Source organism: Electrona antarctica (assembly GCF_951216825.1).
Source record: "Electrona antarctica genome assembly, chromosome: 19".
Taxonomy (NCBI): Eukaryota; Metazoa; Chordata; class Actinopteri; order Myctophiformes; family Myctophidae; genus Electrona; species Electrona antarctica.
The window spans coordinates 40,709,216-40,737,109 of record NC_136800.1 but is presented as its reverse complement, the minus strand read 5'-3'; the positions used below and the strand labels follow the sequence as shown (position 1 = coordinate 40,737,109).

The following is a 27,894-nucleotide window of genomic DNA, read 5'->3' as shown; positions in this document are numbered from 1 at the left end:
GGCATTTTTGAATGTCTTGTTCTAATACGCAGAATTATGGCCTAAATTATTTAGCAGGAAGCAGACGAGCGTGAGGGAGTAAAATGGGCCGCCATCGTGCATAATCTTGCGCGCTCCAATTTAAGTGATTCTGTCATATGGTCATATTTACATAACATTACAATATGGGTCGACATTGCCAGCGCTCTGAGCTCTACCTTGTTAGCTTTAAAGTGAATCCCCTCTGTGCATTCGCATCGAGAGCATTGATTTTGCGCGCGTCCTTGAGTCGGTGCCGTGTCGTTAGTCAGAAGGTTCCTTGTTCCGAAATTACTATCCCTATCTCTAATCCTAACCTAAACATAACCGCAAGCACGGGAGCAGTGCATGTTCGGACTAACGGGACTTCGGATCTATGGGCAGTTCCCCTTGAGGTCTGCCAAGGGAAGTGATGTAATCACTGAGTCAGTGTTGCCTAGATAAAAGTTAGATAGCTCTGAGACATAAACCCAAGCCTTTCCAGCTCTAGCATTGCACTGGACCTCGAAACTATCATTAACGCTGCACTTGTTTTAAAATTAACTGTTTGTAACCACAGACAAGCAAACATGCCCATTGAGACTGTGTGTGTACACCACTCTCATCCTACTATCAATGCGCCACGTATGTGTGTGTCTGCGTGTGTGTGTGTGTGTGTGTGTGTGTGTGTGTACAGTTGTAATGCACGTAACTCGAGAACCGCTTGGCCCACCAACTTCATATTCGACACACGAGTTCCACACCCCCGCAGGGAGTACAGTGCCAGGACTCGAGTTGGTCGGACCCACGGTTCTCCAGAACCACCACAAAAGGCTCTGATCAGTGGGCCTAATCCGCCTAAATCCCCTCACCGGTGCAATTTCCAGCCTCTGCCTCAGCCAATTGGTTGCCATGGCAACCCCAGACCTGACAATTGACTAGCCTAACCAGTCCACTTGTCACAGTCAGTCAGTTTGCCCTCTTCAGACACAGGCAGATACAGAGATATCCATGTGGGACACAGACAGTTAAAACGGGTGCTATGACAACTTGACAAGTTGACAATGGGTATTATTACGTTCCAAAGTTGCATCGTTCTCAAGTAGGCCGGTAGCCGACGGGCACATACAAGTCTAGTCACTATAATTATGATTTTATTTTGAGTGTCACTGTTGCGCAGCCTAACACATACACGTACAGTACAAATATTCTACAAGATCTACAAGCTCACAATGTGTTGCCGTGCAAGTACAGTACAACGAAGAACAGTACAGTACAGTACAATACTACGAAGTACAGTACAGTACAGTACAGTACAGTACAGTACAGTACAGTACAGTACAGTACAGTACAGTACAGTACAGTACAGTACAATGAAGAACAGTACAGTACAGTACTATGAAGAACAGTACAGTACAGTACAGTACAGTACAGTACAGTACAGTACAGTACAGTACAGTACAGTACTACGAAGAACAGTACAGTACTACGAAGTACAGTACAGTACAGTACAGTACAGTACAGTACAGTACAGTACTACACAGTACAGTACAGTACAGTACTATGAAGTACAGTACAGTACAGCGCTATAAAGTACAGTACAGTAATATGAAGTACAGTACAGTACTACAAGGTACAGTACTACACAGTACAGTACTACGAAGAACAGCACAGTACAGTACTACGAAGAACAGTACAGTACAGTACAGTACAGTACAGTACAGTACAGTACAGTACAGTACAGTACAGTACAGTACAGTACAGTACAGTACAGTACAGTACTACAAAGTACAGTACAGTACAGTACTACGAAATACAGTATACTACTACAGTACAGTACAGCACTACAAAGTACAGTACAGTACTAGTACAGTACTACAAAGTACAGTACTAGCACAGTACAGTACTACGAAGAACAGTACAGTACTATGAAGTACAGTACAGTAGCAACAGCACCACTCACTTCAGACAGGTCTGATTTTTTCAATCTGTTTTAGTAGACTACTGTAGACCTTCTGTACACATTGTTTTAGTAGACTACTGTAGACCTTCTGTACACATTGTTTTAGTAGACTACTGTAGACCTTCTGTACACATTGTTTTAGTAGACTACTGTAGACCTTCTGTACACATTGTTTTAGTAGACTACTGTAGACCTTCTGTACACATTGTTTTAGTAGACTACTGTAGACCTTCTGTACACATTGTGTTAGTAGACTACTTTAGACCTTCTGTACACATTGTGTTAGTAGACTACTGTAGACCTTCTGTACACATTGTGTTAGTAGACTACTTTAGACCTTCTGTACACATTGTTTTAGTAGACTACTGTAGACCTTCTGTACACATTGTGTTAGTAGACTACTGTAGACCTTCTGTACACATTGTGTTAGTAGACTACTTTAGACCTTCTGTACACATTGCAGAGAAACAGAGTAATGGGGAGATGAATGGCATGCTATTTCTGATGCTTCTGAACAGATTTGGGGTTTCCACCCAACAGACGTTATGCATTGTATTTAAATAACCTATCTACATGGTAGTTTATTATCATGGCGTAGGCAGATTTTCTATTAATTCACATCAGTACCTCGTTTATATCTTCAGCACCGATGCTCCTGTATCAAACTGACAGCACAATCATTAATCACTTTGGTTGCAGAGATGCAGTGCGGTATAATAAGGTAGATTTATATGTTAACACTGACGTTACGCAAAGGCTTATGCAAGCTCACACTTGGTCATATATTTATTAAAGTAAAAGGCATCCCTATTTTTGGTATGTCATTAAAGGTAAAAAGAAAGGTGTCAATGAGCAAAAATAGCAGTTCTACAAGCTCACAAATAGTATGTATTCCTTTTTGTACTTGATTGGGTTTTTTAAACTATAGTGTTACTGTATTTTTAGAAAAGTCTCCTGTGGACAGGTGGTGAAAATTAGCACATGTGCTTGCTAACACACTGTAAACAATGTTTACAACAAATACAATCTACAAATTGTACAACTGTGCAATGTGATTATGTCCATATAAAATAAATAAACATAAACAACACCTTGTGATGTGACGAGTTGTGTGACCTTGTACATCAGCTATTTGTGTAATATGTCATACGACAAAGTATAGATTTAAGTTAATAATTGGTCTACAATTGATACTGAGTGAAAGACTGGTGTTACAGTAGGATTAACTTTGGGATGTACTGTACTGTACACAGTACATACCATACACAGTGATATCTCGGGTGTTAATGTAAACCAGTTTTACAGTTTTACGGAACACTTAAGGATTTGACATCTCTGCGCTTTGAAATCGAAACCGTGTTTACTTCCAGTACTACAGTATATGTATTATTCAATGTGTAAATAATGTCATCTAGTGTCCTTGGAGGCCATGCGCTGCTCCATCTGGTTGGAGGAGGACAGGACAGGGTGAGGGGAGGCCATGCGCTGCTCCATCTGGTTGGAGGAGGACAGGACAGGGTGAGGGGAGGCCATGCGCTGCTCCATCTGGTTGGAGGAGGACAGGACAGGGTGAGGGGAGGCCATGCGCTGCTCCATCTGGTTGGAGGAGGACAGGACAGGGTGAGGGCCGGATCTACCATATGGGCACTTTGGGCACGTGCCCAGGGGCCCTTGGGCACCAGGGCCCCTGGGCACTCCACAGAAAATTTCCCTGCTAATCCGAATTAAATAAATGGTGTCTAAAAAGATTAGTGTTTTATTGTTGGTGAGAAGGGCAGCTGAAAAGTGCAATTGTGTGTAAAGCAGCAACAATGCGCTAGATTGGCTGTAACTCTGGGGGGGTAGGCGACCGGAAATAGGCCAATATAACGGCATAAAACTGCCCCAAAACGGCTCCGAAACAGCAAAAATGTTGCGCGCGCGTGAAGGGGGGCCTTCGAGCTTCAGTGCCCAGGGGCCCTCAGAGGTGTTAATCCGGCCCTGGGACAGGGTGAGGGGAGTTCAGGTAGAAACGCTTTATTGTGCACTCTATTAGATGTCTCGTTCCCAGCTGTGTGCCAGCTGCTTGGCAGTGACACCAAGTACTCAATTCAACGGGCACAACGGTTCTGAAGACATCACACCATAACGGCACTGTATAAACAGAGCAGTCCCAGACGTGATCTCGCAGCAGTACTCTGTGCAGTGGTGGATTGTAACAAAGTACATGTCTTGAGTACCTGTACTTTACTTGAGTGTTTTGAGTATTACATTTCAAGAGAAAGAAGTTACTTTTTTTTTTTTTTTATGTTCTTTTTTTGCGGCTTTCGCCTTTATTTTATATCTTTAGAGGGACAGACAGTTGGCTGACAGGAAATGGGGAGAGAGATGGGGGGAAGACATGCAGTAAAGGCCGTCGGGATCGGGAGTCGAACCCGCGGCACACTGCCAGACTGGATTACCAGCCACGGTGCCTGGACCACTGAGCCATGGCCCAGGCCTACTTGAGTGTTTTGAGTATTACATTTCAAGAGAAAGAAGTTACTTTTGACTCCACTACATTTCTAGGAAGGGAAAAAGTGCATTATGAATGAATCACTTAAGCCCTACGTGGCCCTCAGACCTACAGTATGTTGCACAGCCGATCCCACCCATCACATTTGACGGCGGCCCCTGGCGGGGCCCCTTCTGTTGTCTGACATCAGTGCATGTTGAAAATAAAATCTCCATGTACTGTATGTGCATTTGGTTTATGTTGTGTCTGTCATCAGTGCTTGCAAATGTGCTACTTTTTTGTGATGCTGTAGTCTGTAGTATGATCATGTAGGGCTGTATTAGGTTGATGAATTGCATCCTGCAGTGGTTGCTCTCTCCTGGTAACTTTAGGGGAATGGACCCCAATAGGCTAGAAACCACTTCTTTAGTCAAATGCATAGGGATTTTAAGCCTCAAGTTTCGAGTATTATAATTTAGTTGACAAGACCATCTCTGATTGAGACGCATGTGTACAGTACTTCTTACTTATCTTACTGAGATTGTACATCTTACTTACCATACTTTATTAACCAGGGTACTACTGTATGACAGATTGTTGTACAGTAGTTGTCCCTTTTTACGACAGCAGTGAAAAAGCAGCAGTACTAGCAAGTAGCCTTGAGAATATTTGAGTGAATGAACAGCTGTTATGCTGCTGCCACTCATACTACGTACTTGCAACAGGATCACAGTTGCTGATATTAATTATACACCCTCCAATATTCTATTGCTCATGTATTGGTCTTCAAGTGAGAGAAGGTTTCTTCTCTCATTTGGGTCGTGGAAATGTATAGTTGCTTAAGTGACCTCTGGGCTTTTCAGAGTAAAATCTGCCTCATGCCCATATATGGAGATCCCTGATGTCGTCAATATTAAGCCCATATATGTGAATGTCAATATATGTTGGTACAACACATGGATCTCCAATATGTGGAGCTGACTATCATCACCTGGATCTCCATATATGAAGATCACAACACTGACCTCATCAAACCCTGGATAGCCATACATGGTTTGACATACTAGATCTGCATATATGGATCCGGCGGCCGGCCAGCAACTCTACATCTGACCTCACTGACACCAAATTAATAGTTTAACTCTTGCTTCTCAACTGTGAAGAAGTTGCTGTTGTTTCAGCGTTTGTTTCAGGGCGTCTTACTGGTTGATAGAGATAGTAGACTGACAGGAAATGGGGAGTAGTAAAGGTCGTCTAGATCGGGAGTCGAACCCGTGACACATTGCAGACTTTACTAGTGTGTATAGTAGTGTCTATGCCCACAATAACAAGGACTATTACTTATTATTAGAGTAGTGCGAGTGTTGTTAATAAAGGCAATGTTTCACTCTGGAGACACAGCTGCTATAGTGGTTTGTTTTTTGTGCAGCTTGGTCACAGGCTCACAGCACTGATTGGTAGAGAATAGAGATGGTAAATCATGTCAATATTGGACACTGGTCACCTCTGGTAAAATCACCTATATCCTTATTGAAAGTTCTCATTAAAATTGTAGTGTTTTGCCACTTATTTGGGGACCCACTTGCAGTATCCTGGCTGTTGGCCTAGTGTGTTGAGTAAAGAATGTATATCTGACCTGCTTTACTATGAAGTGGAATGGAGTGGAGAGTATGTTGGTATAGCAGTCTGTCAGGATGACGTCAACATAAAGGATTGGGGTCTATCAGTCTTTGGATCCAATCCTCAGTCATGGATGTTATGGTACTCTGATAGTTCTAAACGCTACAGGTTCCATCACAACTTCATTGAGACTGAAGTGTCAGGACCCGTTCCCTCCACAGGGGGGAGCCACAGGGTGGGGGTGTATGTAGATCCCCCAGCAGGTGTTCTGTGTTTCTATGATGTGTGTGGAAACACAATATTAGCCAAATTCCAATACCCAAAATCTCGGCCACTCACTCACTCCCACTCGATCACTCGGGGTCATTCCAGCTTGACCCGGAAATGGTTAACGTTCCGATTGTTAAAGTGCTCCATCGAGGAGGAGAGTGGAGTCGAGTGGAGGAGCCGAGTGGGCTCTCCGAGACCGCATAGAGCGAGTGTACATCAGGTGCAGGCTCGGTGGAGTATGTTGTCTCCTCGCTGCGGATTTCCGCATCACGTGTACATGTTTTTTTCCTTCTCCAGTGACATAAGTCCGCCTCCTCCACATGTGGCACAGAAAACACTGCTTGAAACCCGATACTATGCACCCACCCCCCATCCACTAGCTGCCGGCCGCTGCGGCTGATGAGACGCTGTCGCTGACCCAACACACACATGCACACACACACGCACACACATTAAACTAAAAAGCTTTGCTGTTTGTTGAAGAGACACATTTTCGCTGAATTAATAGAGCTTCAGAATGATACAGTAGCCTATAGCCTATGTGAAAGTGAAAGGACCACAACAAGCCACTGGCTTTATTGCGTTGTGTGATATAAGCATAATAAAAGTAGGCTATATTGTGCGCACCTCAAAAGCTATAGTTAATTTCTCTCTGTGCATGCCTGAATGCACAGACTGCCGGTGCACAGAATGACGGTGAACTGAACTGAACTGAACTGAATATGTAAGTCAGAGAGACTACCTATAATTCCTGTTATAGTGTCCGTTATTTGCAAAGACCGTCGGAGGAGGGACTGTCCGAGGAGGGGGGTTATTTATACGAGCAAAAAGGAACGCGGGCTGCGGGCAGGTCAGGAATTCCCTTCACATTCACAATCATATAATATAAAAGTGTGCGCATCCTGGCACTTATTCACTATTTCAGGAATAAATAGCCTGGTTGCACATGTTACCAATACATACACATTGGCCTCGGTTACATGCACAAAAATGAATTGTCTATTCTGTAGACTGTACGGCTCTGGGTTCAGAGTTCCAGTGATCCAGCTGTGTGACACTGTATTGTTCCACCACTTTTGCTTTGGCAATGTAAACGTATGTTTTCCCATGCCAATAAAGCCCTTTGAATTGAATTGATTCACGTCATAAGTGATCGCGGAATGTGCCGTCGCTTTGAAATGACAGCGGAGTACATTCCGATTCTAGAGGCAAATCCATTCCACCGTCTCCACCACTCTGTCCTCGCATCGAATCCTCTCCTCCTCCACTCCTCCTCACTGGGGGCGGAGCCGAGGAGCGAGTGGAGGACGCGAGGGGAGTGAGCGAGTGTGAAAGTTGCGGTATTGGAATTTGGCTAATGAGTCTCCTTCACACAGAGAGGACGACCTTCACACGACCTCTGTATGCAGGGTTATGTGTTCTTAGAGCTACAGCAGAGGTCTGCAAGATCTGGTGAACATGTTGAACCTCTATACTAACGGCTGAGTGGGGTTCTCCAGGGCTCTGTACTTGGGACTGTCTAGGAAAAAGTGCAATTTCCGTCGTTTTTTAAAGCGGGATTGGAGCAAGGTTTAGTTTAGATTTGGTGAAAATACTTCACTCTCATTAGTTTAAGTTCTTTTATTGTAGTGTATTTGGTGTCACTCAGGGATGAGATTCACTCTCATTAGTTTCAGTTCTTTTATTGTAGTGTATTTGGTGTCACTCAGGGATGAGATTCAAAAAGCAAAAATAAATAAATACAAGAATAAAATACACTAGAAAAGGATCGCTGCAAGCAGCGATAAGGCAGGACCAAGCAGGAAGGCAATAAGAATAATATGCACAAGAAACATGGAAGACTAAACTTGAGAAAGAGACCATGGAATTGTGACAGGGTCGGTTTTTTTATAGTGGGGGGGCAGGTAAGGGTTCTTGAAGACTCATACACAGAGTTGGCGGTGCCCAGATTTGAACCCATGACTTTGTGTTGCAAAGGCAAGAGCTCTACCTACTGAGCTAACAAGCAAAATCATTCAGTGTTTTTGTAGCAAGTTGCGCATGGATAACTAAAGGTGGGTATAAAAATGTATGAATTGACTGTGTATAAACCAGAAAATATACCAGATTCGGATGAGGAGCTCAATGAGTGAAAACCAATGAAATGAGTCTGAAACAGGGATTAAGGTTTACTGAAAAAATATTATTAAACTTCAGAGAAAATAAACAGCTTTGAACAATCATGAAAAACAAACAAATGGGGCCCACTTTAAGTTGTTGACTTGAAAAGTCCCAGTTCAGTTCCTATTGATATTCACACGGCTGCCATCTTGCCAGCAAGGTGATACCTAGGTGACACTTCCCATAGGGAGCCCATTCATCCAAACAGAAAAGTCCTCTCTAATTATATTAAACACCGTCAAAATCACCAACATTGCAGCTGTACGGAAAGGTTGAATTATCCTCTTTCAATCTGAAAGTTTTGCTTAATAAAAATCCACCAGACATTTTATGAGCTACTTCCTGTCAAGAAATTCATTGCAGATGATTATTTTCTAAGTATCAGAGTATGGAAGCGCTCGTTATCAGTAAAGCAACCTCCTGCTGCTTCCTGCATTATGTGCACATACAAAACAGGCGGTACGCATCGGCCGTTGAGTGATTGTCAACGAGCACTTCCAAACTCCAGCACTTAGAAAAAAATCTGCAAGGAATTTATTGACCGGAAGTAACTCATAAAATGTCTACGGTGGATTTTTATGAAACAAACACTTTACAGATTGAAAGAGGATAATTCAAGCTTTCCCTACAGCTGCAATGTTGGTGATTTTGATGTTGTTTAATATAATTAGGACTTTTCTGTTTGGATGAATGGGCTGTCTATGGGAAGTGTCACCTGGGTATCACCTTGCTGGCAAGATGGCTACGGTCTGAATAAAGAGAATTCAGTTCAGGGAAAGCAGTCTCTTTCTCCAATTTGGAGAACCAGATTACCACATTTGTGGGTGAAGGGTAGCCTGGCTAATAAGCCAGACTCAAATCACACTGTCTTGTGGTATTTGAATCTGGAGATGCTGTGTATGGATCTTGTTTCCCGGGGGGCGGGTTCAAACATTTTCTCTTTGACGCAATTGGTTAGAGCTACTGTCAGTCAAAGGTCTCAAGCGTTGAACGTCACTGTACCAAAGCCCGCCCATATTGCATACCGTGTCCCGATTGGCCACACCAGTTCTCTGGTGTAGGAAATGGGCGTACAATTGAGCCTCTCCAGACCGTAATCCACCGGCAGGCAATTTTTTTTTTGCCAACGGCTGATTCGGTCTGGCTTATTAGCCAGGCTAGGTGAAGGGGGGTTCAGAGTTCCGGGTCGGCTCGCCAGGTCTGGGTACCATCCGGTACCAGAACCATCCATGCAAGGGAATCCTTTCAGGACACAAAAAACCTGAACTGAAAGGCCAGGTGTCCAAATCAGTCTTTGTTTCAAAATCACTGTTGTACAACATCAAATAATCTATCAATTCATGAGTAAAGAACCTGATTTGATCAGGATCAAGTTCTTTATACATGTTTCTCACTAAACAAATCAGTTTTTAGCATTGTTACGGCCTTTTAAACTTGGCTCAACCAAGGGCTAACATAAAAGGACACAAAGTCAGATCAAAAGTTTACAAAGATATTACACATTTATTTAAAATCCTGCATTGCAAAACAGGGACTGATGGATAAGAATACTTACGACCAGCCCATCTGAAACTTAACTAATAACAGCAACAAAAAGGGAACACTACTGTTCAGTTTGGGTGTTTGGGAGACAATGAGCTGCTGGCCACAGGTCCACTTATATAGCCTGCAACTAATCAAGAACAGCTGACTAAGGGTGTGGTAGCCAGAACTTTCAGGTGATTGACAGGTGAGGCACTTTCCCATGTCCGTATAGGTCCAACGTTCACGTGTAGAAGTTTTCGTGCATTTTGATCAAAGACCCTGGGAGGAGATGCATTTTAATTGATTTTCATATAATTCAAAATGGCGGGTGATCTAGAGGTCAGAGGTCAAAAGTAACAGCACGGAACTTGTTCGGCATGAGGAGACGCATATGTGTGTCGAGGTTTCATTGCCGACGGTCAAACGGTTCATGAGCTATGCCTGGTCAAAGTTTGCATTTTCAATATAGCGCCACCCTTTGGCCAATGGTTGTGGGCTTCGCATCCTCACTGTTTGGCATGGCCCTCTACCATATCTCCAAATTTCGCGAAAACCGACTGCACGGTTCAGCCAGAACTGCTATTGTTGGCGGAAGAAAATAAATAGCAATGCCAAAAAAGGACCAAGTCCTTTCAGGACTGCTTGGTCCTTTAATAATAATAACGCAGAAAGTTCACAAGGAATGATCCCAGGATTATTTTCAGAGCACCATGAAAATCTTTCTGTAGCCTACCAAACTAATTCAAATATCTGCGTCGGGTAGGATTCGGGGCGACTGTGGCTCAAGAGGTAGAGCAGGTCGTCCAATGATCCATGGGTCAGCGGTTCGAATCCCAGCTCCTCCTGTCTACATGTCGTGTCCTTGGGCAAGACACTGAACCCCAAATTGCTCCCGATGTGCTGGTTGGTACCTTGCATGGCTTCCGCTGCAATCGGTGTATGAATGTGTGTGTGAATGGGTGAATGTAATGCACAATCTATGTAAAGCGCCTTGGATAAAGGCGCTATATAAATGCACTATAACCGCTCCTAAAGCTCTTCAACCAGCAGACTGACAACGCTCCAACTGATATCTCAAGGGTATTTATTTTCCCCAAGACAACGTGAAAAACTGCAAAGAATAACAAACAATATCCTTTTAAACACAATGAATTATACATGCATATGAATTATGAATGTCCTCTTTGACAGTCGAGCTGTCTCTTTTAAGTGTCCATAATCATGAAATTGTCCATGTTCATAAATGTCCACATTATAAACAAACACAATGAAATGTCCATTACATTCACATGTTCACAAACAAACGATGAAAAGACAATACTGTTTACAAACAAAACAACATGTAACATACCGTGTGTGCCCTCAGCCAATTATTTTAGGAGTTAGTTATCTTATATTCTTTATTTCAAGGACACTCTTTTTTGTCGTAGGAAGAGCTCCTTGCACCACTGAAACTCAGTTTGTTCTGACTGAGCTCAGCTCACACAGGTGCACTCAATGCTGCTCAACACTAATCAGAGGGCTCTGCCCCTGCATGCCCTTCTAGGACCTAGAATCTAGGTCAGGGGTAGGCAACTGTGACGATGGAGAGGGCCACTATATTTCCACACTCACTCCCTAGGGCCATACATTACTGTCGTAGCAAAAATAGCCGATCTACAAGCTCAAAACGCGTCGCGCTGCGACGCGTTTTGAGCTTGTAGATCGGCTATTTTTGCTATATTCAAATTGAAATCTTGAATAATTTTTTGCTATTTTTTGAATTGGAATCCTGAAAATTTACATTTTTATGTAATTTCAAATGCCTTTAATTATACTTGTGTTGAAGCATTGAGCTACTAATTTAGACTGAAGTAATTAAAGCGGGTCATGTTTGCATGTTGTGGAATTGTAATCAGCTGAAACCAATATTATATCAGAATTCTGACATTAACCTGAGGGCCGCATTAAGTGAAGGTGGGGGCCGCATGTGGCCCCCGGGCCGCCAGTTGCCCACCCCTGATCTAGGTCATAATGAACAGCAATAAAAGACCAGGCACCACACACAGCATACAAATACAATATGATAATACAAATAAAAATACATACAATGCTCACATATTACACATTTTTAGAAAGGTAAACAATAAAATAAAAGATTACAAAATACCCAATGCTGGGACAGCTACATGCACCATTTACCATTTCATAGGAGAGAGTTCATGTGACATGGAAGTTCATTTGACCACAGCTCAGCTAGCACCTCAGAAGTATCGTGGTGTGACAATAGTGGAGAGGAAGAACCTACACAATGCGTGTGTTTGTGTTTGTGTGTGTGTGCGTGCGTGTGTGTGTGTGTGCGTGCGTGCGTGCGTGCGTGCGTTCATGTTTGTAAAGAGCTATGGACTATAGGCTTCATTCACAAAACGTGCTTATTATTGTATTGTATTCTTCTGTATTTTGATTGGTTTCCAGTTTTTTTTTACTCAACTTTTATTAATCCGTTTTTGAGTGTGACTCAAAAACGTGTGATTTATGAGGCTATGTACAGATTTGTGTGTATACATGTGTGTCTGTCTGTTTGTCCGTTTGAGCACGGAATGTGCTCAGCTGATTGGCTGAGCACGGAATGTGATGTAAGAGCGCCCCTCACTTCAGACAAGTGTGATTTTTAAAGTAAGGCTACATAATTAAATTGGGCTTATATCCCTTTCAATCCTGGAAAGCTTCTGTTTGTGTCATTACAGTATAGCAACATATATAGAAAACTGTTAGGATTTAGAAGGCTTTTTAAAAAAACATCTGTCTCTGGTCTAAATACAGTAGGATAAAAGCATGAGGCAAATTCAAATTTGTATATTTCAGTTGAAGCATTCAAATGTATCTGAGAAATACAGCAGATATACAATTTGAAATATAGAACAATACAACGGCAAAATCGATACAAAATTAAATACAATCAATATAGAAAAACAATATTCAAAAATATATGTGGATTAAATCCATGTCCTGAAAGTAGACCAAATGCCCATAGTTATAATGGATTAAGCCTGGAGTATAATATAGGTATAGGCCCGGGGATAAACTAAGTAAGTAATATAGGTAGGCCACCTGCGGATGCTACTACTAAAGTGTTCAAAGCTTAATTAATTTTAAAGTCAGTCTTTATTTTAGCTTAGTTTAGAGTTTGGTGAGGAAGTACATTTTTACATGTTTGAGACACCTTTTTGGGGAACTAGGTCAGCTGAGCTCCCTCTGGTGTTATGCCCATGGGCATCACTCAGGCTGGAGAAGTAGTTTGACCAGCTCAGGTAGGTGTGTCTCTTCACCAGCCTCTTCATGTGATAGTAGGGAGACAACTGGTGGGCTGGAATGTCCTCCAGAAACACCAGGATCAACACGTCCTTCTGTTCATCAAACAGACGGTAGCTGCACACAGGAGACCAGAGGACATTTACACTCTGTCAAGTTGTATGGACAGTTGTATTTATAATAACCAAGAGCCACAGGGCAGAGACTATATACTGTATGTATACACACACACACACACACACACACACACACACACACACACACACACACACACACACACACACACACACACACACACACACACACACACACACACACACACACACACACACACACACACACAGGCTATACACTTTGTATAATAACACACAGTCTCATTACAATACTTCACTTCATAACACAAGCAATAGTAGTCATTAATGCAAATACAGGGGTGAAATGAATCAATCCAATTGATCATTGGGCTATAACATCAGCATTACTGCCCCCACCTGGCCATCTGGATCTCTCTGGAGCACCATTCACTCTCCAGGTAATGATGGCTGATCACACAGATGATTTTTCTGCTGCCATAGATGGCATCTGTAATGTTCTCTATGATGGGTTTACCTGGAAACAAAACATGATACAAGCATTTATTCAAACTACATTAAAAAAACTGTTTCACTTTTTGAGAGACAGACATACACATAGTATCGCATACTGTAATAATAATGGCACTAAAGAGACAACACAGTTATTTTCAGACAGAGAGGTCTGCTTACCAGTGTTGGTGAAAAGAGACAGACATATTTAAACAATTACAGTATTACAGAGAGGTTTGTACCTGGTGGGAAGTCTCGGTGGTGCAGACAGAGTCTCCAGCCCTGCTCTCCCTCCAGCACTGGAAGCATTTCTCTGTAAACCCAGAGCTCATCGCGAACGTTGTAGGAGATGAAGGCATCGTAGCGCTGAGGAGACCCCCTCTTTCTTTCCTTGGCCTCATAAAGGAAGGCCAGGAAGAGGTAGTAGGCATAGAAAAGATGCAACCGCAGGAAGTGGTAGGTGAAGGATGTGAGCAGAGTTAGCACAATCACACAAGTGGAGGAAATGTAGCAGATGAATCTAGCGTCCACCCAACATGAATGATAGTCAAAGTCCAGAAACCTGGTTCCCTTTTTATCCAGAGGAAAGCTACAAGTGTAGCGGTGAGCATCAACTACCTGTGTTTGGTTGTTGTTCTGCATCCACTGCAGAAAGTCAGCATTAGAACAATCACAAGCTAAAGGGTTGTCATTCATTTTAATATACCTGAGAGCAGGGAGGAAACTGAACACAGAGACATTGATCACCGTCAACTCATTCTGGCTCAGGTCCAGCAGAGACAGTCTAGTCAGATTGGCTTGTGCCAGGACATCCAGGGATTTCAAATTACAGATGTTTAAGGAAAGAGTCTTCAGCTGTGGTACATATTTAAATAAGTCTGGGTCTGGTTGTTCACCATGGACAACTTCCAAATGTTCCAAATGTTTCATATCTGAAAGCATGTCCCGTATGATGATAGATTGTATGTCCAAGGGGTTTGGACTGAAATCTATTGTTAAGCTCTTCAGGCTTTGCAGTAAGGTGGTATCATAGTTTTGCCATTGTAACTCATGGGAAGGTGAAGATGACATTTTTAGAGTGTGATTTTTATATGTGTATTTAAATATTAGACTAAGTGTTTCAAGTTCATCTAGTCCTTCAAAATAGTTGTTGTTCCACTGATACGTGGACACGGAATCATATTCCACCTTTAAGTGCTTGAGTGATTCCAGACTAATGAATTGTCCTTTGTAGGGTGAAGGGTTGTCATTCCTTCCTAAATCCAAACGTTCTAGTTTGTGTAGACCAGTCGTGAATGCGGCACCATAACTGCTAATAGGATTTCCACTAATAGTTAGAACCTTTAACTCATTAAGATCTTGAAAAACACACTTTTTGAGTTCATAGATGCGGTTGTACTTTACATGAAGGTGTGTGAGTCTGATTAAATTTAAGAAGTCTGAGCATTTTAAATCATTAATATGATTAAAACTCAGGTCAAGAATTTGAAGCATGGAGAGATTCTTAATATCATCTGGCACTTTGGAAAGTTGGTTACTGATGGATTTATAATTAAGATAAAACCCATTTGTTGCATATAAAATGCAAAAGGGACCAAAGATATAAAGGACTGTATTATACTGAATTACTGAGCCACACAGGGCTAAAACTATAAAAAATACTTTGGAGAAAGTACTCAAAGAGTACACAGAAATACTCAGCACCACAACTAGGCAGAGAGCCTATGACCAAGTTAACAATTAACTTTTAGAAAAATACCTTTAGTAGTCAATTAAAAAGATGAGTCCACCAGAAGAAGGATTGTCGAGTCAGAACAAATATGGTTTAGTTAATTCATTTTCAGATCAGAGAGACAGAACAGATCCACAGACAGCCAAATTACTCTCCCCTGTACCACCAAAAGGGCACAGGGTAGTCTCTCTGCCGGACACAATCATGTGCCAGGCATTCATACTGTAGAATACAATTGTTGATACACATTTCATTGGCTGAACACACAGTTAATTTCCACTTTGCCACGCTGGCACTAGGTGTCGAACGCTGATTGGACCAGCACATAGCTGATGGGACTGATATTGGGACAACTTCCTTAATTCCGTCATTGAGAGCCATAGACCGGGAAAGCGTGGACGCTGGCGTTGCCAGGCAACCTGTTGATAACATTCTTTCCCTGCTAGCAGAGACAGAGAGAAATACTCCTATCTACTTTCTCACTGGGCACCAAGGTCAAATGCATGTAGTGTTTATCCAAATAGACCTCTCAATATGCCAGCTAACTTTTGACTGCAGGCAGACAGTATGGAGCCTAATTAAGATATAAAATCTGAGCTTGGCGTCAGGCAATCCATAATATAATATGATATAATAATATAGGTCTGAGATGATTAGGCCTGTGGAGGGTGATAAAACTGATGGTCAAAGGGCAAGATGACAAAATATGAACACTTGACACATGTCCACAAAAAATACCAAAGTAGCAGATCTACAGATCCATCAACTCCATCACGTTTTGTGGATGAAGTGTCAAATGTGATCAATAATCAATAATCAATCTTCAGGGAATTAAATTTAAAATAATATAAGGGTCAATTGGGAGATGAGAAATAAAATTCACTCTATACTAAGGCTCAGGAGGGGAATGGAACCAGAATGGAAACAGTGGAACCAGGAACAATGAAAAATAAAAAATAGTTTTGACTTAAGACTAGGCAAACAATCACTCCTTATTTAGATGGTACTGTGGGAGAGAGACAGAATGACTTTTCTCTCTCTCGGAGTCTTCGGGGTTCTCAAAGAACTCAGCAATGTTGCAGCGTTCCTACGCCGTCGAAAGTGTCAGAGTTTGACAACAAAGTTCTTTGTGGCTCATCAGAGCAGACACTGGATGGTTTGGCTCGTTGTCGGAGCCGAATCTTCGCCCCGCCCCCCAGGATGGGTGACATAACAGGTGACCCATAGGTGACAATCTCAGCCTATACTTTCTCATTGACAGATACTTGATCTCTGTGATTCAAACGGGAGAAAACGGCCGGAGATGCACCTAACAGTTCTTATACCAAGCAGAGCTTGGAGAAGGGGGGACAGGGTAATTGATGATGTCGTGTCGCTTCCTGGCGAGTCCATTAGTACCATGAAGGCCAAATATAGAATCAAGTCTATTCAGGGGAGGATATATATGCCTAATCAAGTCAAACTCAAGGTGATGAAAACAAAATAATAAAATGAAATGGAAGGGAAAGATGTCCCTATTCTAAATATCTCAATGTAAGGTCAAGGGGTGGTTCGGGGATAGTAAAGGTTAAATGTTTACAATGGAGGGATATTCCAAATTCAGAGGTAAAATATGAATCCAATCTAAAATAATAAAAATATGATGAGGTGGGATAATGAATCCTAATGGAAGGAAATTTAGATTGTCCAAAGATGGGATAATTCAGTTTACATAATCTATATAATGAAGCAGATCTGGGATCTGGAAAATGAATAGTCAAAATACCATATTAATCAATTGAGGGGAGAAGGAATGATCAAATGAATCCTAATACTAGGTAGGGAAGGGTAACAGCGTTTTAGCAAAATACAGTGTCTTAGAAAAGAAAAACATAGAACAATTATGTGTATGGTGAAACATGAGTGGAATTCTAATTTGTTCCCGATGGGAAATCTATGGGCAGATGGCATAAGGCCTATACTGTTCTAGGGGGTCGGGCCTAATACTGTTTTTAAACGGTTCTGAGTGGGTCGGGGTCTAAGGGCAAACCCTAAACTTAAGGGAAAAGGGATCTCGAGGTCGACAACACATTCCTTCACTATTCTCCATCATTTTTGTTGACCTCAGATTACTCTGTCCCGGGTTTGTTCCTGACCCACGAAACCACCAGAAATCCGTATCTGTGAGATAAAAACAGAAAGACAAAAAACAACTGGTGAATGAAATGAAACAACAATTATAAACAATTCATCAACAGGGTAAACATCCACAGGGTAAGGTTTAAAAAAATAAAAATGAAAATGAAAATGACTGATCTACCAACCGTGCATGTTACACAGCCAAGGTGAAAGTAGGGCGTGTAGGTAGACAGGGAGACAGAGAAAGACAGAGAACCAGCATTCTATGTATGTATGTGCACCTTACAGATAAAGGGCAGGGAGAATACAATAAAACGATATCTGAAGTAGAAAACAAAGTATATAGACGAAGATTTGCCCAAAATCGTTTATATACTTCTGCATAGGATGGGAAGCCTTCTGAACGCCTAAGAAAAAAAATCAGTGAATACAGAGAACTGTACCACTCTGGGATTTAACTTAAATCAAGACCCCCTTCCCATGTAGTCCGGTGGCTTATACGACCCCCCCTAAGAAAAAAAATCAGTGAATACAGAGAACTGTACCACTCTGGGATTTAACTTAAATCTGGGTCGCACACTGTCCCCTGCGCGTCATTAAGACGTAGCTAATCGCCACACGCAGGTTAGCCAAGGTCAAGATAGACCGAAATTGACCATGATTTGTACACATCAGGTCTCAGAGAGATAGAGCAAAAAGTTTAAACCAAAAAAATCCAAAAAAATCTGAAATAACAGGAATAAAATGTCTTGGGAAAGAATGGTTGACACCACTCAAAAAAATAAAATAAAATAAAATAAATGAAATTAAATAATAACCAAATAATAAATGAATGAAATGAATAAGGGGATTGGTTGAAATCAATAATAAATTGTCATGATAATGGGCCTTTAAATGTTGAAGGGGACCTATCTAAAATTGAAAAACCATGGCACAGCCACTAGGCAATTATAAAGTGTATGAAATGATGATAAATGGCGGGACACGGAGCCTGACAGATAAATAAATCAATAGTAAATAGTCGTCACGCATTCCTAATATTATCCTGTCATATTCTTCTAAATTAAGTGTTTCACCCACACAAATACGCATGAACATGGACAAACACATATGCACGCACACACGCACCCTGTGCGTAATTGTCTCAGCTACTGACACACGCACGAACGCATGCACACACATAGACAAGGGCAACATATCCGCCCACAGGACCAACGTACTCACTCAGTCACTCTAAATACAAATAAAATTATGTACAGCGTAAATAGGTGACATTGAACGAATGGCACGCTACACACACACCCACATCATTCAACTATTAGGCCTAAAAGAAGAATAACTGTTCTACGGGACAACACACACATCCATTCCAACACAAGACAGTGATATACACACCTACGCACGAATACGCACGCAGACAGACAGAGAGGCCCACAGGCAGATAGAGAAAAAGGAGAGAAGGAGAGAGAGAGTTGGAGGCATGCGTTATCACACGCACGCACACGCAAAGGAGAGCCTGTTGCTCTCCTCCCTAAATTCCTTAGATAAGGAGCCTACACACTCTAAAATCATTAGTGTCATAAAAACCGAACACTACTAGGTACAATGTAAAAGGGGTGATAAAAAAAATGTGTAATCAAAAATGGTGAAAGGGATCACAGACCTTTTACGGTATAAAAATAACCTACTCTACTCTCGCACCCCCGTCGAGGTTTGAGAGAAAGAAGACTATAAATTAAGTAACATGTATGGGTTCCTACAGCGAGATATCAATAAGGGGATCAAGCAAACGATAACCACATGTAGGAAGGCAAACATATTATAAAAAGACAAGAAATCGAAGTGGAAAGTAAAATAAAGGGTGAGGATGATGTGCCCATCGATGGTTGCGCTACATCCTGAAAATCTAAAGTGGAGGAAGAGTAATGTGACTGAGACATGTTCAGGGATTAAGTCCCAGACATGAATGTACGGCAATAAATTATAATAACAGTATAATCTATGAAAGTAACAGAAAGGGTAAATTACTTAACTTGAGAAAAGCAAGCTGGGAGAATCATGTAGGCAGACCGGACCCAGACAGAGGGCACCGAAGCGGAGAGGAACCGTCGTACGGACAGACGGTCCAGATGGGGGGGGGGAAATCTGTGGAGGACCGGCCAAGGCAAGCTGTATAACTCATGCTTCGTTCGTTCGTCCACAGATCCGCGGCTTGTATGTTCCCAAAAATGGGGAGGATCGGTTCCAGAACTGAACATGGATCGACCAAACCACTGCTCCAAAAATATGACCATGGACTTTGTTCTTCCGGCAGAAAATAAAAAATAAAAATGGGGGTGGTTCCTTTTTGTCGGAGGTGCTAATTAAATAAATTAGACTTATACTCGGAAAAAAGACGGTTCGAAATGGACCAATTTGATGGATTTATAATTAAGATAAAACCCATTTGTTGCATATAAAATGCAAAAGGGACCAAAGATATAAAGGACTGTATTATACTGAATTACTGAGCCACACAGGGCTAAAACTATAAAAAATACTTTGGAGAAAGTACTCAAAGAGTACACAGAAATACTCAGCACCACAACTAGGCAGAGAGCCTATGACCAAGTTAACAATTAACTTTTAGAAAAATACCTTTAGTAGTCAATTAAAAAGATGAGTCCACCAGAAGAAGGATTGTCGAGTCAGAACAAATATGGTTTAGTTAATTCATTTTCAGATCAGAGAGACAGAACAGATCCACAGACAGCCAAATTACTCTCCCCTGTACCACCAAAAGGGCACAGGGTAGTCTCTCTGCCGGACACAATCATGTGCCAGGCATTCATACTGTAGAATACAATTGTTGATACACATTTCATTGGCTGAACACACAGTTAATTTCCACTTTGCCACGCTGGCACTAGGTGTCGAACGCTGATTGGACCAGCACATAGCTGATGGGACTGATATTGGGACAACTTCCTTAATTCCGTCATTGAGAGCCATAGACCGGGAAAGCGTGGACGCTGGCGTTGCCAGGCAACCTGTTGATAACATTCTTTCCCTGCTAGCAGAGACAGAGAGAAATACTCCTATCTACTTTCTCACTGGGCACCAAGGTCAAATGCATGTAGTGTTTATCCAAATAGACCTCTCAATATGCCAGCTAACTTTTGACTGCAGGCAGACAGTATGGAGCCTAATTAAGATATAAAATCTGAGCTTGGCGTCAGGCAATCCATAATATAATATGATATAATAATATAGGTCTGAGATGATTAGGCCTGTGGAGGGTGATAAAACTGATGGTCAAAGGGCAAGATGACAAAATATGAACACTTGACACATGTCCACAAAAAATACCAAAGTAGCAGATCTACAGATCCATCAGTTACTGGAGAGGTCCAAATGACTCAGTTGATTAATTTGTTTTATTGAATCCTTAGACAGTTCAGTCAGTTTATTAGCTGATAGTTCCAGGTTGGTAAGCTGAGTACAATGTGACAGTGTTTCACTTAGGGTTGCATTGATGCCATCATGCAGGCCAAGTGTCCTCAGTGTGGTTATCTTGCAGGCAATATTTAAGAGATCTCTGTCTATCCACACATCATATGTATTAGACAACAGACATAGGTACTCCAGTGAATCAAGGCTCTGTAGAACCTTTCTGATGGTGTTGCAAAAGTCAACAGAAACAACCAAATAAGTTATATTCCTTAGAGAATACTTGTCTGGTATGTCCCACTCCCATCCAGATTTATTACAACATTCTTGCAGGTTGATTGTCTTAAGATGTGGAAATGCAGCTGTTGTAATGCTAAACATTTTTATCGACCTTGAACTTATTCTCAACTCCCTGAGCTCAGAGGACATGTTTAATGGTAGATCTTTTGACTGAAAATACATTAACTCATGAATTGTGATGTTCAGCACCTGTAAGCGTGGTAGTTGTAATATGGTAATGATATCTGTCATTTGATTGGACGTTGATGTCAGACTTAGTTCCTGTAAGCTGGTCAGTGACTGGAAGGCAGCAGGGTTGATGAATTGGATATTATTATCATCCAAGGTCAGTATCAGGAGGTTAGACAGTCCCTGAAACATATTGTCAGTCAGTGTTGTTAGATAGTTATAGTCCATATAGAGCTCTTTAAGTTGCATTAAATGGACAAATGCCTCCTCATCTACATGAGTTATAATGTTAGAATTCAGGTCCAAATATGTGAGATTTGACAGATGGTAAAAATCGGACCTGTTTATCTTTTGGATGTTGTTGGCCCTTAGTTCTAATGATATAATGTCTCTGGGAATGTCGTCTGGTATATTAACGAGACCACGACCAGAACAATCCACTGAAACACCAACAGAGGCATTGTCAGAGTAAAGAAATGTGCAGCTTTTCAGGAAGTAAGCCAGTGTGGGACTAAGATGAAGCGTGAACAACAGAAATAAGAAGGAGAAACAATGGCAGCTTCCTGTCTGTAGCATCATGGCTGTCTTCAGGGTCAACTATCAGGTACTGTTGGTGGAGTAACTCTGCTGTGGACACTGGTTGGTGACAACACTGTTCAGCATTGATGATCTAAAGAGGAGACGACAGTAAACACCTTTTATTTTATCTGTAAATACATTCTCAGTCTTATGTATGGTCGGAGCCTCATACAGTATATGGTGCCAGTACAGTTTGTGTATTTTAAAACAGTGCCACACATCGGATGGCACCATGTTTGGACAGATTTGTCCCATGTAATTATATCGCCCTGTTGGGACTCACCTGAGACTGAAATATCAAAGAAACTAGAACAATAACTAAGAAAATATAAAAAAATGTTGAAAAATAAAATTGTAACTTTCAAAATAAGCTGTATATGGAAAGATCGACTCTCAAAAGGCTGTTGAAGAACTGTATCAACTTCCCCATTTATCCTCTTCCACCGACAGTCATCAAGTTAATATTTCACTCTTAACAAATAAGATCTTATCGTCCCTATAAATTCAAATGCATGACACTTAGGTGTGTGTGTGCGTGTGCGTGTGCGCGCGTGTGTGTGTCTGTGCAGTATTTTCAATTCATGCAGTTTTGACATAATCAGCATGTTTCAAGTTTCAATCCAGTTGTCCAAATTGAGGCTCTCGGGAGTCTTGGCTCTATCATATAATCATATCATATCATATCATATCATATCATACAACCTCTTTCAACCTTTAGTTGAACGAGGTGTGTAGATGTCACTTGTCGTCAACACTACTTCATATGTTCTTTTTGGCAGGCAACACCCCCTGCATGATCGAGTAGTTAAATTATGCCTTTTGAAACGAAGGAACAGCGTATTAAATGATGGCCAATTAACACTTGGCAGGACGTTATAATAACATTGTTAGTTGTCAGTCACATTGGCCGGCCAGGAATATTCCTAGTGGAAGTGATGACGTAAGACATATAAACAAGAAACGTGCAATTTTGAATGTCTTGTACTATAGGGTATAAGTGCTGCCAAGTCTCACGCTTTGAGAGTGACAGTCACGCAATTTGACCTTTTACCACGCACCTATACCACACCTCCCATTTCTCACGCACACACAATAGGCCTACGCACGCCAAAAAAGCCAAGACGGCTCTCATAATAACAATTTTCTCTGCGGCTCCGCCGCGTAATAACGCGCGCCCATGTGCGCGTCCTCACAAACGGCAAAGTAGCCGATCTGCATGAGATAATGCAGCGCTGTTATATGCAGTAGTAGGGCCGGTAACCAGTGGACCACCAAATCGTCAGCAGGGTCCTTGACTGTGACGCATGGAAATGAGCCATGCAGAGTATTAGTCCAGTAATAATGTAATTTGACCTCTAACTAATTGCAAAAAAAACAAACTCAACTGATTTTGCATCTTCAATATATCCTGAATAACAGAAAGAAAGTTGCCTGGAATTGTCTGAGGGGAAAGTGTTGAAAATAGCCTGTACAGTATGGCCACCATTGACATCCTATTATAGGGCAATATTTTCTAAATTTCCTTATGCTTTAAGTAGCATGTGACATATCAAACTAGGTTGTTGTCATGATGCTGAAGCCATTCCAAGCATTAGTTTTGCATAAAAACACTCATTGGGCTAAATTTGGCCATAGCAACTTGCCAAAATGTAATGAGGTCAGCACATTTGGGCAAGTTGCTATGGCCAAATTTAGCCCAATGAGTGTTTTTATGCAAAACTAATGCTTGGAATGGATTCAGCATCATGAAAACCCCCTAGTTTGATATGTCACATGCTACTTAAAGCATAAGGAAATTTAGAAAATATTGCCTTATAATAGGATGTCAATGGTGGCCACACTGTACAGGCCATTTTCAACACTTTCCCCTCAGACAATTCCAGGCAACTTTCTTTCTGTTATTCAGGATATATTGAAGATGCAAAATCAGTTGAGTTTGTTTTTTTTGCAATTAGTTAGAGGTCAAATTACATTATTACTGGACTAATACTCTGCATGGCTCATTTCCATGCGTCACAGTCAAGGACCCTGCTGACGATTTGGTGGTCCACTGGTTACCGGCCCTACTACTGCATATAACAGCGCTGCATTATCTCATGCAGATCGGCTACTTTGCCGTTTGTGAGGACGCGCACATGGGCACTAGTACATCCTGTACTAGTAGTAACATCGCTTCGAAATATTTTTAGCCTCCACAACAAGTGACTATATCTCTCTTCTATACTGATGTGTGGCGTGCGTCTCTTGCGCAAGATTAGGAACGGTGCCAGTACGCACATTATAGGGACAAAGTCCTCTGTGTGTGTGGGTGTGTGTTTGTGCGTGCGTGCGAGCGATATGTTGCCTGTCTTTTGGCAATATTACACTTTTCTCTCACTTTTGCCCTGCCATTTGGTCCAATTTGTCTCACCTCTACTCTTTGACCCTTCCAGCATGGTTGTCCCTACCAGGTGCTATCACACCCACTGGCATAAGTCAGTTTACCAGACAAAGCCAAGACAAAATACAGTAAATAGCCTATATGTTTTAGGTGGGTTTCTCACCTAATCAGGAGAGAACAATATAATAATAATAATAATAATAATAATAATTATTATTATTATTATTATTATTATTATTATTATTAATAATAATATTATTACAGGCTAATAATAATAATACAACTGTATTTGTATAGCACCTTTCATGACATGAAATGTAGCTGCATTGCTTTACAGAGCAATAGAGGAAAAAAGAAAAGCAAAGATGTAAAACAACATTAAAATAATGCAGTGCACTACACTGAGGACATGAATAACAATAAGGATTTGAAAAGCTCAACTAAGAGTGTAGAAGTATGTCTTGAGCTGTGCTTTTAAAATGTCTACAGAGACTGTCTGAGTTTGTTCCTGCACGCCGTCGGCCCGTATAGCAGCAGCTTCACTGTGTTTTTCAGTTGCCATTGTTTTAGGCACATCGAGCATGCAGGCCAGCAGTGGAGGACCTGAGGGGGCGGTTTGGGATATAGCCTATCTAGACAGGCAGTCGTGTAGGTAGGAAGGTTCGAGACCATTTGAGACTGTTGTAGCCAATTTGATGATTTTATACTGTGGTTAATGTATTGTGAAGTTGCTATGACAACCTGGGCATAGGCGGGTTCAGCCAATCTTGGGCACAGCCTATTTGTAGGTGTCACAAGTACACAGCAGGTGGGAATTTGGGAAACGCCACAGGGAAGCCACACAGTTTTTCAACCGTGCGTGTGTTCGTATATTTCAGTTGTTTTGAGTTATTTTTTGGTTTATTTTGCAAACCCAGGTTATTGTTTAAGTTACAGTTAAACACCGGCTTTTGTTATAATATCCTGCAATCAAAATAAAACCTTTTAAATGCACTCAACGAGACGACCTGATTTACTGTAAACACCACCACGCGTTGGAAAGAGCTTCATTCATACCATATCCCTCACTGGCATCTTTTTGTTGTTCGGTTGCCTTTACAGAGACCTTTATAAACAAGTACAATTATTTTAATATCAATCCTAAAAACAACCGGGAGCCAATGCAGTGTAGCTAAAACTGGAGTAATATGTTCTCTCATCTTAGTTTTTGTTAAAACTCGCTGTCGCATTTTGGACAAGTTATAATCTATCTGTGGTTTTCTTTGGCAGTGCAAATCAAGCCGAGAGAAAACAATGCCGCGAATCAGTGTTGTTGTGTCGTCCGCGACTGACAGGCTCTGATTCGCGCAATATTTTTAAGGTGAAAAACGTCAATCTTGGTAACATGATTAATGTGTGTATTAAAATTCAACTATAATCAATAATAACCCCCCAAGTAGGCCTACTATACTGTACTTTTTACTTTCTACAGTCAGGTTGTCAAAGTCAAATTTGATATGAATGTCCAAGTGTTTTTCCAAAGTGATTCAAAATGAATGAATGAATGAATTACGAGATCTAAGATAAGACCTTAATTGATCTTGCGGGGGAAATTCAAAGACGTGGATACTAAATGAGCTAGAAGTAAGAACTTTGACTGGCTCAGACATCATCCCTATTCATTTACATATAGAAAAGTCTCAAGGAATATTACTTTCCAGGATGAAGGAATTGTAATATTGAATCTTACCTGAACTCCTAAACATCAGCGACAACCATCCTTCCAGTGTTTCACTCAGACAGGAATGAAGTCCATTTCACCTACAGCTCCACTGACACCTCAGAAATAACATGAGGTGACAACTAGTGAAAGAGGATCAAGCACCCTGAAAATACAGAAATGCTTCAAAGAACAAAGGTGAGCCGAGTGCTTCTGAGAGTTCACAGGCTGACGGAAATGCAGAAATGCTTCACTTCAGTGGAACCAGGACAGAAACTATCAGTGCAACGGCAAACAACAATATTCCACCTTAGCCCACAGCGCTTGACCTAACCTTAACTTAATAACCTAATGATCTAAAGGTTAAAAATTAAATGTAATTTTGTAAAGTTTCAATGTACGGATTATTGTTTGACGTGAGACTGTGAAGAATGATGATGCGATAGTTTATTGGTTTACCTATGATCCTACCGAGGCACTAGGCCTACTGTCTCTATTTGATGTAATGTTTTTTTGTTTGTTTTTTACTGTAATGGCTCGTTTGAGGTTTTTTGTTTTATTGTTATATTTCCTCTGAGTCACTAACACTTAAGAGCAGTCTGACCTAATGTTTCGTATATATGATTATACTGAAGGATATATACTCTTATTTGATTATGCTGTTCATTTTTCCCATAACTTGTGACTTAATGACATTTATGCTGGCCCCTGGGCTTCTGTTTTAAAAAAACGTATAAACTTGAATACAAATATTTTGAAAAGAAAAGAGCATAATAGTATGGTCAGGTAGAATATAACTCCAAACTTCTATGTCACTAGTTTTATAAGCACCTTGAGCATAAATTAAAAACACTTTGGTTTTGATTGATGGTTATTTGTTTAATTCATGTTTGTAAATGATTAGTCAGTATATAGAGATCAGTTTTTCCTCATGAACAAAACAACCCACAAAGAGATGTGGCATGACAATAATGACAATAATGAAAATAATGACAATAATGACAATAATGAAAATAATGAAAATAATGACAATAATGACAATAATGACAATAATGAAAATAATGACAATAATGACAACAATGACAATAATCTCGGGACACAGAAACATTGCCTTGGACAAATTAACAAAAACAAAAAACATTGATCTCATACAGTATATGAGAAAACTATACAGTAGTGGGGAAAAAAGTGTTAGGATACATACAGTATGGAACAATATTTCAGTTACAATTTAATAGATGGTCATATATTACTATTCCTCGATCTTACCCCATGTTAGCCATGAAATAATTCACTCGCCACCATTGATTGTCGAACATGTGCACTACCTATTATATTAATTAAACAACAGACAGTAATGCATTCATTTGGTTCCATTTCCCCTGCAGAACAGGCTGGGGCCTCAGGTGGTTCAGGAGGGTAGGTCAGCGTGAGGTGTGTCCAGAGCTCTGCGTAGGTTCTGCCAGAACAGTCCAGGGTGCTGTCCAGCATGGGACCAGCTCAGGTAGGTGTGTCTCTTCACCAGCCTCCTCATGTGATAGTAGGGAGACAACTGGTGGGCTGGAATGTCCTCCAGAAACACTAGGATCAATACGTCCTTCTGTTCA

The 27,894-nt window shown here is 41.1% G+C and overlaps 1 protein-coding gene across 1 annotated transcript; it reads right to left on the bottom strand.

The window, feature by feature from the left end:
- Positions 1-3,367: 3,367 nt before the first annotated feature.
- LOC306943150 (toll-like receptor 13) lies at positions 3,368-27,561 on the bottom strand (the record flags this gene model as incomplete). The annotated part of the gene is made up of 5 exons (XM_079529351.1): positions 3,368-3,556; positions 13,223-13,415; positions 13,790-13,907; positions 14,125-14,588; positions 27,557-27,561. 5 exons carry the CDS (start codon positions 27,559-27,561, stop codon positions 3,368-3,370), a joined length of 969 nt encoding a protein of 322 aa, XP_079385477.1.
- Positions 27,562-27,894: the final 333 nt, after the last annotated feature.